The sequence below is a fragment of the Choristoneura fumiferana genome, chromosome 15 (assembly GCF_025370935.1).
Source record: "Choristoneura fumiferana chromosome 15, NRCan_CFum_1, whole genome shotgun sequence".
Taxonomy (NCBI): Eukaryota; Metazoa; Arthropoda; class Insecta; order Lepidoptera; family Tortricidae; genus Choristoneura; species Choristoneura fumiferana.
Window position 1 is genome coordinate 2,674,070 of NC_133486.1, and position 21,277 is coordinate 2,695,346.

A 21,277-nucleotide genomic window follows, 5' to 3' on the forward strand; every position below is an offset into this window, starting at 1 on the left:
CGATAGCCCTCATTCGCATGCTTGTGTGATATTTGTATGAAGTTTGACGTGCGTGAGCTACTCTGGGTGCTACGCTACCAGTGGCGATGTGGCTGTCACGGGACTAATGCTGGCTTGGATGTCACCAAGTATTAGACGTTGTGCGTGCTCCGCTATATTTGAACACGATGGATGGCCCAAACAATTTGACCGCTTTGGCTGTATCATTGTTAATGAACATTTTGGGTGCTTCAAAGTATTTGGTGGCCTTGACTGCTACGTACTATATGACGCTGACTGTACTTGTACAACAATGTCCAAACTACAGGTGTAGGCCGTGTTTTTCTTGATATCCATTATTTCGACTGACGGCTGAGTTTATAGAAACTACCTGGTAATTAACTTCTTGATCAGATCGAAAAAAAAAACCAGTTGATTTTATTCGTAATTAATTTTATTATCCGTGGTGCTGGCAGAGTGATGGCACGCAGTTCGCGTCTTATCGCCACCGTGTCGTAAGCTCCTAGAGGAAGGACTACAAATTAATACGAAACATGTCGAGCTAAACTCGATTAAAAACATCCGTTTTATTTCATACTGAATTTTATATCACCTTTTGTGCTGAGGCACTAGTGCAAGTTTTCGGTTACAAAATACGTCTCGATCGCGTTCGCGTTAAAATCTCAATTTGTATGGTTCTCAACATCGGCGCTGTTCGTGTTTGCATACAAATTGAGATTTTAACGCGAACGCGATCGAGACGTATTTTGTAACCGAAAACTTACACTAAGGGCACTGCTTTTTCAGACTACGCGCTGCGTTGCGTGGCGGCTCCGGACGTGTTGGAGAAGACGCGCGGCATCGTGCTGGCCACGTGCTGCCACCACCGCTGCGAGCTGGCACCCTACGTCGGCACATCACACCTACAGGTACAGTCACCAGCACCAATATCTGATCTGATACGATAAAACGTGCATGAATATCTGATACGACTCTGTTGCTAGGGCTGGCAGGATATGACAGATATTTTTGCATACTGTGACAGATATAAATGCAGACCAAACTACCCTTTGTTTATGGTGTGGAAAATGCTCCAGCCTTGTTTGGGAAAACAGAGAGTATGTGTCGCCCACGATGGGGCTACACGCTATGTACCACACGATATTCTCGTTGCCTTTGTGTGACGCTACGAGAGCAAACAGTGACACCGCGGCCTACGTTCCCTTCACGCGATACAACTTTCAACCAACACTTACGTATAGTCAATTGCATTAATATCTGGCACAACGGAGCGTGCAAAAATATCTGATGGTCCTAGAAATAGAGTCGTCTCAGATATTTATGCACGCTTTCATGTGTCGGATATTAATACCCGTGATTGTACAACATACAGCCTGTACTCGTATATCCCGGCAGGCGAGATGCACAGAGATATTGCCAACGTTTACCTAAAGATACAAACTATTCCAGGAGCTCGGAATAGACGCCACGGAATTCAACATAATGCTGGGCGTGGTGTCTTGGGCCACCTGCGGGGACGGTCGCAGCCGGCAGCGGCGCGCCGCCAGCCCCGACTCCCCAGAGACCCCCGCCCACCCCGCAGGAGGCGCCACCCGCGACCCCAAGTATCCTATCACCAGGTAACTAAAAAATGTCGTACATTGATAAATAATAGGGTCACTCACATGAGTGTTTTAAGGCCTAATTACGTACAGTTGCATACAATATTTTGTCTACATCCATATATTAAATCCTCTATCATTAATGAGAACGAGGTAGGTTTGTCTGCCCCACAAGCTGCGCGCGCGACGACCTGCTGCTGCACGTGGTCCCCCCCCCCCACCGTGTTGTAATGATGTATGAAATCTCATTAAGATACAGCCGTGTTCATAATAGAATCCAATGTCGTAATGCTGGTCATTACCTATGGTTTTTGAACGCATAATTGAGGATTTACTATATGGGTGTAGATAAAACTATAGGCACTACGTATACGTTTCTCGCCAACTCGTTTCTAGTTCTTTGCTGTACTCGCTTGTGTGGGACATGCGCCTAACATAAGGCTGGTTCCAGGGCGGAGCGCTCGGCGGTGGGCGCGAGAGCCAAGGCGCTGCTGGACTTGGGGCGCGTGCGCTGGCTGCGCGCGCGCGGGCTGCGGGCGCGGCTGGCGCGCTTCGTGCCGCCCGGCGTCTCGCCTGAGAACCTGTGCATCGTGGCCAGGAGGGACTGACTGCGCCGCCGCTGCCGCCCACCTCGCCTTGACGGGGGTCATCCATAAATTACGCCATTCATTCAGGGGGTCCCGGGACAGGCGATTTGTACACATAGACAATAGTACATTGTGTCTTAAGGGCGGTAAATAAGGAATTACGAACGAGAGTCTATTAGAAGTCTTTAATGAGTCGATGTTCGTTATTCTGGTACCGCCCGTGCGACCCAATGTTTTTCATCACATTTGCGAGTAAAATTGTATATTTGTAAAATAAAAACTAATATTAATTCAAAAATTGGCGATACCGCTGGCTGCGCTCTTGGCAGCGCACTAGCCTACCACGGGTTTCATGACAAGCACATTAAGGTCGAGGGTTTTATTTGGGGGGTTGCAACCAAGGTAGCCTGCATGTTACGACACTGTTTACGAGCAAGTGTGATGAAAAATAATTGTGACAAGAAGGGTGATCTAAAAATGGTCAAAATTGGTGTGATGTAATTTATGGATGGCCCCACACGGTGCGACCGACATCTTGATGAACGGCAGTGACATTTAATTTTATACATACAGACCACTTATTTGGCTGACTGTACCAATTGTTCCATGGACAAACACACAGTTATTTACAGTTCACTCTACCTTCTTCGGTCGCTTTAGTTAGAATGTACAACACATCGTGCTCTTCATTGATGCTGCATAAAGACTATCCTGTGCAAAATTTTATTTCTGTAGAATTAACAGTGTCATATTGGGCTAACCAATGACTATACCACAGGGATTCCCAAACTTTCTAAGTTTTCGGCGCATATTTCATCACGGCGCCCTTGCAGCTAGGGAGACTACCTAGTTGAAAATAAGCAATGATACGAAACGAAGCCCTACGCGGCGCCCTTGGCTACACACCAAAGCGCCCTAAAGCGCCACGGCGCACAGTTTGGGAACCCATGCTATACTAGTATTATGTTATCCGAGAGATTCAGCTGCATACCAAATTTTTGCATGAAAGTGTAAGAAACATACAAATTTTGGTGCTTGTGCTTCATGTCATGAAACATACTTTGTAACTACTTGATTGATATCATCATCATCCCAGCCTATATACGTCCCACTGCTGGGCACAGGCCTCCTCTCAGAACAAGAGGGCTTGGGCCATAGTTCCCACGCGGGCCCAGTGCGGATTGGGAACTTCACACACACCATTGAATTGCTTCGCAGGTTTGTGCAGGTTTCCTCACGATGTTTTCCTTCACCGCAAAGCTCGTGGTAAATTTCAAATGATTGATATACTTAGTGCGAAAGATTGTGCGCGAGCTTTGATGTCATGCGCACTATACACATGGCATAGTATTTAGCGTTCACTATACCCTGATAAGCTTGTGCGTGACACTCTGTAGAACCCTGTCGCAGTCAGCATTTGCCGCACTTTTTTTTAAATCTTGATAAGGACAGCAAACGTCCCTGCGACATGGCTCAACGCAGTGTCACTACCAACTTGTCGAACTAGTCTATGTGCACTATAACGCTTTTAAAATCCATGGAACAAATAACAATTATTGTAAACGTAATCGAGGGGCTGTTGCAATAGGGAAAGTAATGCTCATCGGTAATGGGCTACTTCCACAGGTACTTCAGATAAACGAAAATCTGACAGAACATGAAACCTACATTGAGCCCACATAGACCTGTAAAGAAAAACATGCAAGTTTCATTACCCAGCGGCGCTCAGTTGACCAGCTAAAATCCTTCGATTGACGGCCTCGCAACGTAACGCAACTTGCACGATTTTTGTTGCAGCTCTAAACTGGGTTTTGGAATGTTTGCTTTACAGACAAGTGTAAGGTATAGAGTTAGACCTTTAGTCGCTGAGTACCGAAAAATATCTAATAAGAATTACACTATGTGCTTAAGCTGTTAAGCTATTATGATGGTGAATAAAAATACAATTTGCAAATATAATTTTGTATATTTATATCAATAATCGTTCTCTAAAAAACAAAAAATCTATGATTATCATTTAACGAATCTCTTAAAATACTTGAACAGAAACAAGTTTGTAGGCGTTCAGTTCGCATATTATGCTGCGTGACATTGGATAGATACATATGGAGGAGGCATAGAAAACAAAACAGTTGCTTAAGTCGAGCCTCACACCAAACGTGTTGTATGCCCTAGACTCTAGGGCCTAGAGGGAACACAGCGACTCACGCAAATCGATGGAGGCCACATTGCACATATTTTTCGAGACTCGAGTCTCTACTCCATTTAATTATCAACTATTGGTAATAATACAAAAATATTAACTGTGAAAAAAACGCCCTGTCTCCCAAAATGTTAAATATTTGACAAACTTACATCTACAACTCGTGACAAATGGTTTCGAACTTGACGTTGACGAGCTAATGAACAAATCCGTATTAGATCTATGAAATAATATTATTATTACGAAATAACTAAATGCGAACAATATCATGAACCTACACCACACGCGACTAATGCAGCGGTCTCGCTCGACAAAACTTGCCCAAAAAAAATTAAAAGAATCTTGGTGCAATATTGAATGGTACTGTACCAACATAACAGTGTCACTTTCTAAAACTGGCCAATCTTGTCGAGTGACGACAGCGCCACACCTCTACACCCAAACATCGCCTCAAATAAATATAAATCCTAAAGGCATCACCACACTTGCACTGCACTAGCGGGAGCGACGCAACAGAGAACGACAATAAAGAGCACAAAATAGAATGAGGGCACCTCTTTATAACTGTCACATTTTTGACCTAAAATGTTTGAATATGGCAACAAATTTGTATGAAAAATATTGTTCTTTAATTCTTTTGCTATAAATTCTGCTTCTTGCTACTCTTTTATTGCATTATGAAACCGAATCGATTTTTTTTATGATTTCATGCAGCTTCCGCCGCACCGCTAGCCTACAGTGCAGTACCAGTGCAGTCGATTTATTTTATAATGCACGTTTCAGAATTATTCGCGATAACCACACACGCCTATACGTTGTGCGTCTCAAATAGCGAGGAATGCAATAAGTTAAACATATAATTATATCTTCTTGAACGCGTCTTCTATACTATAAATACATACAGCGTCAAATATCAATGGACTGCGTCAGGGCTGCCAAGCGAGTATGTGAAGTGTTGTAAGTTCCATTTAAAATAGCTTACGCCTTAGGCCCGCTACAGACCGACTGTATTACAACTGCATACAAGTAAGTAGGTAGTAGTAGTAGTTGGAATGCAATCATTCAGTAACGAACCCTCTATTACTAAGCTCCAGTTTTACCATCAATATACAATGATTTCAAATATAGCAGTGGCAGCCCTACAGTACAGTACCTTCGCCGAGACTGGCAAAGCCTGTCGGCTATAGAACAAACTCGCCAATGCAATGAGAACGTTTAACAAGTTTTTAATTTGCTATAAAATGTATTTAAGTAGTGTCACAAGGCAACATTCTACTGAACATGTATTTTCTACTATGTGCATGATATATCCTGCGTGATCACGTCCGCTCGAAGCAAATGTCTGACATGTGAAGCTAGAAATTGCTGAAGAACATCATCGAGAGTCTTTCAGCTATTTCAGAGTACTCTAGCTGCATGCCGACACCTGTGCCCTTAGTGTAAGTTTTCGGTTACAAAGTACGTCTCGATCGCGTTCGCGTTAAAATCTCAATTTGTATGGAAACACGAACATCGCAAACGTTCCGCTAGAGGCGCTGTTCGTGTTTCCATACAAATTGAGATTTTAACGTATTTTGTAACCGAAAACATACACTAAGGGTACTGCCTGAGGGATCGACCTCGAGTACAGGCGTCTGATCTTAAATGTATTTTGGAACATATAAAACGTGATATATTACAATATTTACATAGCAATGTTAGTAAAATTTCATCATAACTTGTTTGGAACTAACCGTCATGTTTCGTTTATGGAAAGATTGAATCATCATCATCATCATCCCAGCCTATATACGTCCCACTGCTGGGCACAGGCCTCCTCTCGGAACAAGAGGGCTTGGGCCATAGTTCCCACGCGGGCCCAGTGCGGATTGGGAACTTCACACGCACCATTGAATTGCTTCGCAGGTTTGTACAGGTTTCCTCACGATGTTTTCCTTCACCGCAAAGCTCGCGGTAAATTTCAAATGTAATTCCGCACATGAATTTCGAAAAACTCAGAGGTGCGAGCCGGGGTTTGAACCCACGACCCTCTGTTTGAGAGGCGATAGGTCAAACCACTAGGCCACCATGGCTCTCAAAGATTGAATACCTAGGTTTGATTATGGATGGATCAGTCTACGTCCACTGGTCCTTGCCGTACAATCCTAACCGACAGAACCAATGAATCCCTCCGAATGTCATATATTCGATTTACATACAGACTAAAATTATTGTACCTCCATAAGCAAACGACGCGTCATTAGTTAATTAATATACTCGGTAACAAAACATAAATGTGGAAGAATCATCGCTTACAAAGCCGACATTTTGAGGGAACTGTCGATCAAACAAAAATAACTTTATTTACTCGGTTACAATAAAACAGATTTAGTTATCTCCTGCGTGCATTAGTAAGATAACGGGTGTTCACAATGTTCTTACAGTCAAAATTAAATATAAACCACGCTTCGGCAGGACTGGTTCGAGGTACAGGTCTCGTTACTAGAGTAGAGGCCGTCGTCAAGGTCGCTTCGTTCAGAAACTTATAATAAGCATGAACAAGATATTTATGTAAAAATCGGCAGTCGTGCCTCGTTATTTTGTTAACTCTATAAATACATTAATACACTTTATATTAGTCAGTTGGCGCCGGCAGTAAACGCTCAAGTCACATAGAACCTAATTCGCCTGACGCCCGACTGTCTGTCTCTCACCGATGGGTCGCTGTCAAATTATAAACAGGTATACTTGTAACACCAAGTTGTTGTTATTTGTATAATGAGAATGAATTATATATTTACAGTATAAACTATAAATCGTAATTGACTATCACATTTGAAAAAGAAATCGTTATTTTCCAATTTTCCGTTACATTGGACGGAAGGAGTTGTAGTCTAACGTAAAAAGTGCGAATTTTGACAATGACCCATAGGATATATATACATACACCAAACCTGTCGCCGTGACAGGTTACACCAACTAGGCTATCTGTCATATCTGATTTTACATTCAAGCTAGTAACAGTTTGCGTGTTTTGGAGGCAGGTACACACCCAGACGCGCGCGGCACATTACATTGGCTATCATCAACAAGTACTCATTTCTTTATGAATCGCGTCGCGTCTCGTGTGAACCGGCCCTTATCAGCGTGTGCCTGCAAGTGTGTCCAGGGCCGACGTCACTTATTATGCTGTAGTTTACTCCAAGTTCACGCATTGCACGGGGGGTTGCAATAGCACTAAACCAAGGGCAGCCAGGGTATCAAATCCGCCCGTGAATATGTCGGTGATGGCCTGAATCTTCCTAGCAAGACCCGTACTTTAGCGGCATACTCGAACGACACCAGTACAATATACTGTCAGCACAGATCAGAATTTTGCTGCTAATTATAACTGTCACAATCTTCGTAGTGCTGTTAGTCTTTCATCGATATTCGATAGTTGTGACAAAAATTCGTGTCGATAAATTCTTGTCATTTTATAATCATCCTTTTTTTTTATTCGACTGGATGGCAAACGAGCAAGTGGGTCTCCTGATGGTAAAACATCACCACCGCCCATAAACATCTGCAACACCAGGGTATTGCAGATGCGTTGCCAACCTAGAGGCCTAAAATGGGATACCTCAAGTGCCAGTAATTTCACCGGCTGTCTTACTCTCCACGCCGAAACACAACAGTGCAAACACTGCTGCTTCACGGCAGGATTAGCGAGCAAGATGGTGGTCGCAATCCGGGCGGACCTTGCACAAGGTCCTACCACCTACAAAATCCTACTAACATTTTAAATGTGAAAGTTTGTGAAGATGTTTAGATGTTTGTTACTCAATCACGTCTAAACCGCTGAACCGATTTGGATGAAATTGGGTATACAGATAGTTTGAGTTCCCGGGAAGGACATGATAGTTATTATCCCGGAAAATTGCATAGTTCTCCCGGGATAGCGATAAACGAATACTACGCGGACGGAGTCGCGGGCTACGGCTAGTTAATAATAATTATTTTATAACTATATGAGGGGGATTACTGTGTTGACGTCGAGTGAAGTAGGATATTATCTATATTATTTTAGTACACATACATTAATTCAAGGTGTTTTTTTTCGGATGAGTATTGATTTTCATAACATTTTCAAAACAAACGGAATGCATAACAAACTGCATATTATCAGAGAATAATGAACAGTTGACTGACATAATGTGCAAAATGTTATAAATAAAGACTGATGATGATGTTATCCGGCCGATGTCGGCACCGGCAACAGCTTCAACTCTGTGGCTAGCCAAAGTAGCCAATCTTCTTATAGAAGATCCCCACAGAAGCGGGCAAATAAATGAATAATTGTATAACAAACGATGTTTAACTCATAATGTAAATTTTACATAAAACCGGGAAAGTAAAGGACTGCCCCAACAAAGTTGACGGAGCTCCGCTAGGCAGAGCTCCTATTTCGTCTAGGCAAAGCGCTTTGCGCCTCGATCATTACCCTAACTTTACCTATTTTAAGTCTTCCACTGGACCTAATCACGTAAAATAATATTACGCCCCCTGATCTTTCTATCAAACGATAGTATGCATTTTTCACATTCCCTTTTTTTTCATTTATATTTTTTTTTTCACAACTATCGATAACTTTTATAACGATTAAAAAAAGTTCCAGAAATACGAAGAAAGCGAGTTTTATCTTTTGCCGCACAAATTTTGATCTTTGACTTGTACCCCTGTTTCACCACTCTCTAATTAGTTCATGCCATGCTATCTTATTATTACAGATATCAACGATGCCGTCTCTGTCTATTTTTCTTTTTGAATAAACAGAGACAGCATCATAGATTGTCCCGTAAGATTAGAGGGAGTTAACAGAGAGTGGCGAGGCAGGTTGCCGGCAGTGGCGGAGGGAGGAGGGAGGAGGGAGGGTGTGGGGGGCGAGAGCCTGTATCAGTACCCGTAGCGCTCCTGGATGGAGGAGACGACGCCGTTGGCCAGCGAGGAGAGGCGGCCCGCCACGCGCGTCACGCCCGCGCGCACCGACTCGCGCACCTGCGCACAGAACGTCACGCTGAAAACAGTTTGCGCTTGCGCACGGTTCGTGCCAGCGATGCCATTCTATCATGATCATGACAGATGGCAGAGTTGACTGCCTGCATATTAATATTATATGAGATTAATATGTCAAAAATCTTGGCAAGATTTTTAAGCATTATACTGAAATTTACGCACCAGAAAAATATGAAAATACAAGATAATTAAAAAAAAATGAGTTATAGAATGTTTGTACTTGTTCAAAAATCCGTCCGAATCCAAAATCAATTTGTAAACCGATCTTTCGGGTGTACATAAATTAATGAAAATAAAACATATTTTTAACAATAACGTAAAAATTAACACGCAGCGCGGATGTGGTCTATGACAGGCAGCAGGACACGTGATTTCATTGTTTCTTTTCCACGCTACTTCCTTCATAACTTTCTTGGTGGCCAGTAGCTACACGCTAGACACTAGGTATGCAAACTTTTTAATAAATTTAGTAAAAGTTTATGAGAGACACGTAATACTGACCTCGTCGAGCTGCGGTGCGGCCACGCTGAAGGCGGGCGGCGGCGCGCGCGCGCCCGTGCCGAAGTACTCCGCCGAGCTGATGCTGTTGCTGCCCTGGAAGCGCGACAGGTTCGCGTCGCGCTCGAAACGGTTGTCCTGCGCCAAACAACACATCTTTACACATCTCTAGGCGTCAGCAGGCACGACGATTGCCTGACTAAAGCGGCAACACAGAGTCATCCAAATAGTGCCCATTGTTATACAGTCACTCACATTTATTACTCTGATTAGTTATTATTTCTGTGCTCATAAAATGTAATGACATTTTTATACTACCAACGTTTTCGCAAAAAAAATCATTACCAAGAAAAATGCACCGTATGAAAACTTGCCAGAAAGTAAGTTTTCAAAACAAAAATTGCAATTTATAAATTTGTTTTTTTTTCATATCTCTGCAAGCTGAAATGTACTTAACATAGTTTAAGGCGCTGTACGTAGTGAAAACTACAATTTTAGAAACTATTTAAAATATACTTACACAATACTTACAACTGCAATTTTTTTATATGTATATTTTCAGTCTATTAGCTAGTTTTTGACTTCATCAAAAACACGATTGCTGAAAAAAACCTCGATAGATTATTTTTTTGAAAAAGAGCCTTAATTTACACGTTAAACCAAATATTATGAAAACTATTATGAATATCAACACAAAATTTGCTTTATTAAATAGTTTTTAGTAGATTTAGATTTATGCTTCATAGATTTCAATAGGTTGAGTACATCAGTCATACCAATTTATTTCGTCTTTGGCAAAATAAAACGGTTCTAGCGCGCGGCGGCGGCCAAGTATTTCCCAGTCGCCAGTACACGCGTGTACGTGGTCGACGACGGACCTGTGCACATTTTTCTAACGCGCTAGTACTACTTTTGAGAGCAAATAATATGGGTAATCGCAGTATTAAAAAAGTTAAGCGAAAGAGGAAACGCATAAGTGAACTCAGAGCACATATGAGAAGCATTAGAGTACCTAAACGGTAAGTACCTACCACACACTAATCGACCGGCCGGAGTCGGGCCGAGTCAGCAGGGATACTACGAAACTCCAAACTCGAAGTTCGTGTCGTGCGGTCCCTCTCGCTCTCGTACTAAATAGTATAAGTGTCAGAGGGACCGCAACCCACGATCTTCGAGTTTCGTAGCAGCCCTGCTGAGCGTATTTCACATTCGTACTACGACCGCAAGCTGGTTGGCGCGGGCCTCGGCTGCTCACGGACGCGGACGGCTTCGTCCAGATTCTACCGTGACTGCCATACAAATTGTAGGCACGTTGTATAAGTACTCACGGCGAACATGCGGCGAACCTTGCGGCTACTACGAAACTCGAAACTCGAAGTTCGTAACGTACCGTCCCTCTCGCTCTCGTATTAAATAGTATAAGTGTCAAAGGGGCCCCACGACACGAACTTCTAGTTTCGAGTTTCGTAGTAGCCCTGCTTGATCCCTTTGACAGTTTCACTGACATTTCTGATAGTAGATGCAACAGTTTCGATCTAAGTTTAGATTTTCTCACTTTTTGCAGGCAAAGGTAATATCTTGCATTCAGCCAAGTTATTTAACATAAATTATTTTAATAAAATAAGATGGTTGCACTTGGTTGCACTAGTAAATTATTGACAAAAACATGTACTCCAACTGCAATCCGGCTGCAAAATGGGAGTTTGGATGCAGTTATTGCGCAGTTAGTACAACTGCACCAGCACTGGACCCGACTGTCAGAGGACTGCATTCCAACTGCCATTTTAGGCAGTCGGAGTGCAGTTCTTACGCAGTTCTGATGTAGTTCTGCCATTTTACAGCCGGATTGCAATTGGAATGCGGTCCGTGTGTACCAGACCGTACATTACGACTCCTACCGCCTACCTTATCAGCGACTTATTTATTATAGGGACTTCGATTTGTAATTTACCTTCACGTAAATCAAGATTGGTTTTTTGGAATCTTTTTATATTTTTTATTTCCATTCCAATTTTTTTTTCTCTTACGGTCATCCCGTAAAACCTAAATTGAAAATACAAACTGAAATATAGATGCACCGAAAAACCAGAAAAATAAGACCAGCACTGGGAATCGAACCCAGGTCCTCGTATTCTGTACCGCGTGCTATACCGCTACACCACTGCCGGTCAACCACCACTACTGGTCACTGCTGGTGGACCAGCAGTGGTGTAGCGGTATAGCACGCGGTACGGAATACCGAGGACCTGGGTTCGATATCCAGTGCTGGTCTTATTTTTCTGGTTTTTCTGTGCATCTATATTTCAGTTTGTATTTTTAATTTTGAAATTAGTTTGTCTTTAATTTATTCTCCCAAAATGTATCATCTTTAAGTAAAAGTGAAATAAAGTGCCCGGTTGAAGTGTAGCCTTTAGAAATGGACTTGAAAAATGTATCAAAGAAAACGAAATTCAGATGTAGAATTATGAAAAGGAAACTAAAACTACTGAAATTAACAAAAATAGTAACTGGTATGACCAGATCCAAGGTCTCCATGTCACGTGTCGAGCACAGTGTATATTTGCTGTGTGGAGTGGTGAAAATCATCACCTCAAAACAGTAATCATACTTATAGATGATACATTTTGGGGAAAAAAATGAAAGACAAACTAATTTCATTTTATATGGACTGGTTACTATCCGAAATTGTTGATTCCCGTCGAGCTCGGGGAATGCCACTAAGGGAAAAAGAATCTTCATGAAAAATAACTGTAGAACCTCCTCTGACTGAAGAAAAAGAACTTTCTTCTACATATCTATACTTTTCAAGAGACGAAAATAGCGAAAACATCGCTTCATGCTCCAGACAATCAACTTTGGAATCTCCTCTGACTGAAGATAAATAACTTTCTCCTACATATGCATACTTCTCAAGTCATGAAAATAAGAAAAGCATCGCTTCATGCTCCAGACAATTTTGGAAGAGCTATAAATTTATTTAAAACTAATTGTTGCCGTCGACTGCGTCCGCGCGGAATCCGATTTAGAGCAATTTTTTATTATATCCAAAAATATTTATTTTCCGTAACATAAAGTATCCTAAATGTTGACCAGACTAATAAGCTATCTAACTAACTAATTTGGCTCAGGGACCCAAAGAGGGTCTTGGCCTCCGAAACAAGAGCATGCCATCTGTCATATCTATCTATCGACCTATTCAGTCTAAATGTCTATCCATTACCTACGTTACAAATCAAACTGTGGGCATGAAGAGGCATAAATAATTTGTTTATTACCAAGATTATTCATATTAAACGAAGATTTTCTTTATTAAACCAAAAAAATGTGTAATTATAATTTTAAGCAAAAATCCGGAATTCACATTAACCAGAATACGGATACAAACAGAATAAGGCCGTCAACGGGCTGCGTGACAGACGCGCGAGGCGCCCTGCATTCGCCTCCACCGCGTCGTCTGCTTCACCCCCTCAAATACCGAAAATTCTTCTATAAGCGCGCCTTAACTCACATAGGAAACAAGCATACGTAGTCAATTTAGGCTTGTAAAAATTTACTACACTGCAGATTTGACAACTGTTTTGACATTAGCCGTCGTAATACACTCAGCGGCACATAATGTTCGCCCACTTTTCATGCAAATTACCTATTATTGCATAAGTACATTTGAGGGCCACATTTTTTGCCGCTCAGATAGTAACTTATGGTCTGTCCCAGAATTCGAGATACTAAAATGACGTTTCATGTGTTACCTGTTTTTTGCGTATCATAAATAGTGATGTGCCGCAACCGGTTATTACCGAAAGATTTTGTAGGTACCTATGTATGTATGTCGTAAAATATTAAGATATGAACGGATCCGTGATGTACTAAAATGTAGGGCACTTAGGACATTCTAGAAAAGGTAAAATAGGTCTAATAAAAATGCGACCGTTTTCGAGATATTTCGACTTTTTATAGATGTTGATGTTTAAGTTTCAATTTCATTCTAAGTAAGTTTGACATTAACTAAATAATATGAGAATAATGAATAATTGATTTATTATTCTATGATATGAATATCTAAATAAAAACACAAGAAAACGCACTGATCACATCCGATGACAATACGAGTAAAGTAACGAAAATCGGTTGAATACCACTTGAATACGAAAAACATGAACAATGACGTTGTGTGATATCTGAGGGCCTACTCCGGAATTCGAAAATCAAAGTTCGTACCGTAACGTCCCTCTCACTTACGTATTAAATTAAATAGTAGTGTCAGAAGGACGGAACGACACGAACTTCGATTTTCGAATTTCGTAGTAGCCCGGCTGGCCCTGACTACGAAATGCAAAACTCGAACTTCGTATGTTGCCGTCCCGCTGACGCTTATCTCATTCAATACGCGAGTGATAGGGACGGTGCCATACGAACTTCGTTTTTCTAGTTTTGTAGTAGCCCCTCTGTATTATTTTTTACGTTGGCACTAAGTGATGAACACTGTATTTTTACCTGTGCTTAGATTTCATCACTTTATCGTATGATAAAGTAAAATGGAAAGTAGAATATTGAATGCATTAATGTTATTTTTGTTATCGTAAAATAAACATTTATCGGTTATTTACGAAACCGAAATCACGGAGCAGCACTGTTTCTTTTATGCTGGCCACATTATTTTTACGTTTGACATTTCAGACTGTCATTTTAGTATCTCGAATTCTGGGACAGACCATAGCGAAACTCACGCTAAGCAGCTCCACGTATAGAAACGGTTGATTAGGACGGCATTGGGTTACGTCTGCCGTCCTATGTGTGGTTTACGCGTTAATATTGTTTATCACCAACCTGTTCCCCAAAGAACTGCGCCGAGCTGATCGCCTTAGCGGAGCCGAACTTCTTAACAGCGGAATCGTCCTCGACGGGCTCGGGCCTGCGGCCGCGCGGGCGGGCGGGGGCGGCGGCGGGGGCGGGCCTGTCGTCCGGCGCGAACATGGAGCGCACTGGCCGGCTGGGCTCGGGCTCGATGTGCTCCCAGGAGGCGCCCAGCGGCTTGCGCGAGGGCGGCTCGCCCACCAGGGAGTCCAGGCCGCGGCCGCTGCTGTACGGCTCGCTCCTGCGTTATATATGAGGATCAGAAAACAAGGCCATTTTGAAAGAGCTACCAAAGCACTCGATAACTCTGCTTATATATTGTAATAAGTGTACTTAGCCAGAAAGAAAGAAAGCTAGAAAGATAAATAAAAATTATCTCACCCACCCACATCCATCAACATGGAATCGGCAAGCGTCGGCCGAACCAAAAAACGTGGACATAATAGTTATTTGTGTCACAAGGGAGCAAAATGGTGTATTTACGGCGAGGGCGTACATTGAATCCAGAATGTAGCGAAGGATTCTATAATAGAATCCTGAGCGTAGCGAGGGATTCTGAAGTAGAATCCTGAGCGTAATGAGGGATTCAAGTGTTAACGCCCAAGATGAAAATAATTTTGCTCCCGAGTGGCTCATACTACTTTTCACACCAAGCATTAAGGCACTTGAAAAAAAAAACTAAATATTATTAACGAACAACCAGCATAGAAAATGGTGTGGCTTTACAATTATCAACTTCAAAAAATGGCATTTGCAATAAAACACTTAAAAAAGCCTTCTGTAAAGTGTCACTTTAATTAAATTGTAATTTATAAATACAATTCATGTATTACATTTACAAGTTAATATTGCAAGCGAATTTGTAACCTATTGTTAGCCAAATGTTACTTTTTTTATAAATAAATAAAGTAATCTCTTCCAGTTGATCTTAACAGTTATAACTATTAACCTTAAGTTATATTATGGGTGTTTGGAAGCGGAATCATTCGCTAGGCGATATCATTTTGCAAGGGAGCAAGGTCGACTTTTGTGATCTATACTCACTATGCTTAAAAAGAAATAAATATAATGGGACACTTGACACTGATTGACCTAGTCCCAAACTAAGCAAAGCTTGTACTATGGATACTAGACAATGGATAAACATACATAAATACATATTAAACATCCAAGACCCGAGAACAAACATGCATATTATTCATACAAATATCTGCCCTGCCTGGGGATCAAATCCGGGGCCTCAAGCTTCGCAGTCAGGTTCTCTAACCACTTGGCCATCCAGTCGTCAAATAATAATGGATTAAATTAATTAAAATACAACCATACTAGTGAGGCCAGTTAAACAAAAGCTTGTTCTAAAAGTGGTCATGGGTCATGGGTGATGGGGTCACCGACCTGATCATGGTGAAGACCGAGTTGAAGTCGTCAAGGTCGTCGAGCGCGTGCGCAGGCGCGGGCGCGCGCGCCGGCTCGCCCTCCTGCTCGATGGCCGTCATGTCCGACGTCGCGCTGTGAGACACGCCGCTGGAACACACCCCAATAATAATAATGATGACGATCACTGATTCCGGTACTGACTTACCAGGGAGACTCAGTTTTTATAAAACTGTAGTATCTTTTAAGACTAGCGTTTAGGGGCATACATGTCCAAATGTCAGAAAGTCCAGGTGTCACATTGTCCATGGTCAAAAAGTCCGAAGGATAAAACGTCCTAGTGTCTAAAAGTCCTAGCGTCAAAAAGTCCATGGTCAAAAAGTCCGAAGGATTAAACGTACTAGTGCCTGAAAGTCCTAGCGTCAAAAAGTCCATGGTCAAAAAGTCCGAAGGATGAAACGTCCTAGTGTCTGAAAGTCCTAGCGTCAAAAAGTCCATACTCAAAAAGTCCGAAGGATTAAACGTCCTAGTTCTGAAGGCCTGAATCCCATAATGTCTCATTGTATAAAAATATGACTAACACAACTAAATGATAAATATAACTGAAATAGATTAGAGAGCTAGATTGCTCATCTGCATTATTTCCAGTCTGTTATCTAACACCCTGAGACCCATTCTCAGTAAGATCCAGATGCATCTATGATGCTTCGTACATGTCATGTCGAGTCGACAAGAATTGACCAGCTGATCCAGTCATGCAGATGGACTGGGGCCTCATTCTACATTGTCTCTTTCCATATTGTTATCGTATTGTCTACGTGGTGGCAGCTCTTATTGACTTGACAGTAAAGGCGATCGAGTCGAAAACAATTCGATTGCAATAGGTGTAAACAAAACCAAATTAGAATGAGTGAGACCCCTGGACTCTCGGACATATGGACTATCCGACATTAGGGCATTATAACCTTTGAACTTTTTGACAATGGACAATGTGACACCTGGACTCTCAGACATATGGACTATCCGACATTAAGGCATTATAACCTTCGAACTTTTTGACAATGGACAATGTGACACCTGGACTCTCGGACATATGGACTATCCGACATTAAGGCATTATAACCTTCGGACTTTTTGACCATGGACAATGTGACACCTGGACTTTCTGACATTTGGACATGTATGCCCCTAAACGCCAAGGGCTAAAACTATTTTATGTAAGGGGTAACGAACTAAATGCCATCAGATAATGTGGGTGGAAACAGGGGAGTGGCCAGGTCTAGAGCTAGCACGAGGCAGGGACTCACTGGGACGGGCCGCGGTGCGCTGCGGCGATGCCGAGCCGGTCGGAGTGCGCCTTGCCCGCGCCGTGGTAGGCCAGCCGCAGCGAGGCCACCTCCTGCTCGACGTCGGCCAGCCCGGCGCCGCCCCCCTCCCCGGCGCCCCCCGCGCCCCCCGCCGCCTTCGCCTCCAGCTTCAACTTCTCCGCCATCATGGCCTCGCGCTCCATGTCCTCGAAGTTGGCTGCCACTTTGGTGGCGCCCAAACCGCCTTTTCTTGCTCCTATCTGGTATAAAAATATGTGGAGTGATGAATAGTTATTAGTATTAATTACGGAAGCCAACAGACGCCTCTGTCTAACAGATTCTGCGGTCTATTGCAGGACACCGAATATTATCTATTTGAATGAAATAAGCTTAATGTCAGTTATATGAATACACACATACGGTTATTTATTGGTAACAATTTAAGAGATGTGTTTACGAGGAAATGATGAACTGACCGTGGTCCGCTTGGGCTGCGGCTTGCGCGCCGTGTTGGAGGGCGGCGTGTTGGAGGGCGGCGCGGCGTCCCACAGCCGCGCCTGCGAGCTCAGGCTCTCCGGCCTGTCCACCTGCACACAACACCCTGTACAGTCGCCAGCACCGACATTTGACACAACAACGCGTGCATTAATATCTGATAAGAGTCTATTTCTAGGGCTCGTACGACGTGTCAGATATTTTTGCGCGCTCTGCTGTGGCATATGACTGTTATTATAACAGGAACTTATTATAGATAACAAATTTAACAGCATTATTGACATTACATTCATGTTTCATTTGGCTAAGTACACAACACTGAATTTACAAAATTTTCGAACAGGGGGCGCGACTGCATTTATTTGGCGCCCCGGCTCGCTTCGCCCGCCCCTTAGTTCAAGCTCTATGTAGTAATAGTTAGTATTCTTTGGCTCTACTGAGTACAATATTTTCCCAGCTAGGCAGCTACCTCATCTTTTGATAAATACATTATCTATTATCTGTATAAATTAATGAATCACTTAACAATTTATATACCATTCAATCACACAGCAAGCATGTGATGAAAACTTTCTCAATTACATGATCACATGAATCACATAAGCACAATCATCCTTACTATGATTATAAATGCAAAAGTGAAATTGTTGGTTTGTTCCACTTCCATGCATTAACTACTGAACAGGTTGCCATGAAATTTACCACTCATCATTTTGAAAACCAGAATAAATACGATACTTTCTAACCCGAAAATAATGAATTGTTAGCGAGGGTGCCATAAATGAATTAGTTGCAGACAAAGTCGTGGGCAACAGCTAGTATTATTATAATTTCAAGTCACACTAGGAATTAGTTTTAGCATGAGTCATGCATATGCATAACTCGTGCCGATGAAACATAAAAAACTGTAATTACTTAAATATTTTAGTATCCACTTGTGTTTTATGTGTTGTTAATGTTGGAACTAACACAACCTAACTAACATATTATCCTTGAACTAATCTTTCTCTTTAAGAACTATGTAGAAGCTAATTTGGTGATAATATAATCTGAAATAAGAAACTTGCACTTCCCGCCTTCATTTCATTACTGTCCATAATTTTAGTACAAAAAAGTAGGATTGCTTCATGTTTAAAAACTTACAAATTAGAGTTTTGTATAAACAGAATTCATGATCTTTTTGTTCTATCATAAACAACCAATCAAAGTTTATTTATATTCTTACTTAATAGAAATATGATTTTGTTGAATAGTTAATTTTGAATATTACTACAAAAAATCCACATTTAAATAGTTATGCCAAAAGTGAACTCATACACAATAACTCAAAAATGGTCCTGCCAGAAGTCATTGAGGGCAGTGGGGTTACCTGCGAGGCATGCAGGTTAGAGTTAGTGGTGAGTGAGGCAGCCGTGGTCTCCGCAAACCAGTCCGTCTCTACCTCCTTGGTCTCTTTAACTTCCACTGGCGCCGGGTCTATGTGGAGCTGCATAAAAAAATGTTTATTATTATGGTAATTTATTGTAGTAAATTACTCTCCTAATTGACATGGATAACTTTAACATTTTAAATAAAGAAACAAGACTGAAAAAGTGAAAAATCCAGATGTTAATTATGGGGTAATCCACACCAATTGGATTTATATTCATTACACAACACAAAAAAAAATTACCTGAAGTACTGTGTGCTATAAAAAAAGGTGAGAAAAATGTAATAGCATTCAGTGGATAAAAAAGCATAAAACAACAGTCATAATGATCGTAAACAACTTACTTCTTTATCTATCCATCTCTAAAGTGATATAAAACTTGTATTAATAACTGATCATTTAAGTTAACCATTAAGAGTTGGCGGCCAGAAGCTTGCCCCACCATACAACCTTCTCACTGTGAGCCATCATTGTACTTTACAAAGAAGTCAGTGCAGCATTTATTATGGAAGGGTTGTACGGCAGGTAGCTGTGATTTACTGTAGTCTGTAGGTGATTACCTTGGTCCCAAATGTTTTCATGGCCTGCTCAGACATGGAGCTTAGCTTGTCTTTGTACATCTGAGCCACTCGGGAGCTGTACTTCTGCCGAGCATCCTCTGTGTTGAGGCCTTGTGACCGGAAGAATTGAGTCTGACATACAAAACAAATCATTAGTTAATTCTGCCAATATGATTCAACAGAAGATTATTACGAATTATGAATATTCGCTTAGGTATTTAAATAAATTACACAATGACTATTTATTATGCAGCAATGCAAAAAACAGTATTTAAAGTATTTTTAAATTAATTTGGTTCATGGCTATGATCCTTAACGTCAAGTTAAAATCCATTATGAGAATCTTATTGGATCTCTCAACTTTCATTGGAAATTACGAATTTTTACATGTTTCTTGGGTATTTTAAATATGAGGCTAGCAAATTGTTGAGGGTGTTGACTAAAGCAACGAGTCATTGTGACGGGGTAGAGTAGAGACGTGGTGCGACATACGGCATTGGCATTCCCGCCGAGCTGCATGTTACGCAGCTGCTTCCACGTCCAGTTGGTGTCGAGCTGCGTGGAGCGCACGAACGTGAGGTGCACGCCCAGGCTGCGGTGCACCGCCGAGCAGTCCAGGCAGATGAACACTCCGTACGTCACCGACGACCACGTAGGGTTCTTCGCGTTGCAGTCGAAACATACCTGCGCCAAAGCGACCACGTCAAAACAATCACTTATAAAACATCACTGCGTTAATTAACCGTCGATCAGTACGCACTTTATTAGCTTGTATGGACCGTAATCTCTGAAAAACAGCTTCAATATCGCTTTTACTAGGCCCCGAGTCAGCCATTTTCGACGTGTTGTCACGTAGATGTCAAATGTCAAAAATTCGTGGTCGTCTTTGGGTCGTCCTCGTTACCATAGACAGCACTGTTTCAATGCTATAATAGACGCTCAAATGCTAAAAATACATTTTTTGGTTCAACTTGTTTTAAGGAGACGATGGGAAAAATGAATAGAATCTATATAATTAAAATGAAATGGCTTAAATTGAAGTTCATATGCGCATTAAAACGAATTAAAAACGCTATTTGATAGCCTTTGGATTTTTATTGTTAATCCATACTTCTTACACTAAACTCTACTCTACGTTGTCTATTAGTTATGGTCGCGATCGCAAGTCAAATGGACGCATGTACTTTTTCAAAAAGATTTTGTTGATAAACTAACAATAAAGCCATCGACCGTGCACAAAAACTAACTTTGGATGGAAGTGCAATACGTGTACTGCAGGTCGCTAGCGGTACCATGCATCGCTGAGATGTAATGCCGCGTCTCCGGAAGAGTCGA

General features: G+C 41.8%; 1 protein-coding gene across 1 annotated transcript; it reads right to left on the minus strand.

The window, feature by feature from the left end:
• Positions 1-4,134: 4,134 nt before the first annotated feature.
• Positions 4,135-20,822, minus strand: LOC141435561 (ADP-ribosylation factor GTPase-activating protein 3-like). The gene is made up of 10 exons (XM_074098279.1): positions 20,703-20,822; positions 20,435-20,626; positions 19,943-20,074; positions 19,323-19,439; positions 17,935-18,045; positions 17,459-17,718; positions 16,173-16,301; positions 14,751-15,018; positions 9,927-10,061; positions 4,135-9,407 (listed from the first exon to the last, which is right to left on the minus strand). The coding sequence occupies exons 1-10, from the start codon at positions 20,775-20,777 to the stop codon at positions 9,306-9,308; spliced, it is 1,521 nt and encodes a 506-aa protein (XP_073954380.1). The 5' UTR covers positions 20,778-20,822; the 3' UTR covers positions 4,135-9,305.
• Positions 20,823-21,277: the final 455 nt, after the last annotated feature.

What these genes read in the sequence shown, in the direction of transcription:
- LOC141435561 (XM_074098279.1), bottom strand. Translation starts at nt 20,777, where the DNA reads ATGGCTGACTCGGGGCCTAGTAAAAGCGATATTGAAGCTGTTTTTCAG. An exon ending in TCGGTCTTCACCATGATCAG is followed by an intron (nt 15,019 to 16,172) that starts GTCGGTGACCCC and finishes TATATAACGCAG; the next exon opens with GAGCGAGCCGTACAGCAGCG. An exon ending in CGCAGTTCTTTGGGGAACAG is followed by an intron (nt 10,062 to 14,750) that starts GTTGGTGATAAA and finishes TGTTTGGCGCAG; the next exon opens with GACAACCGTTTCGAGCGCGA.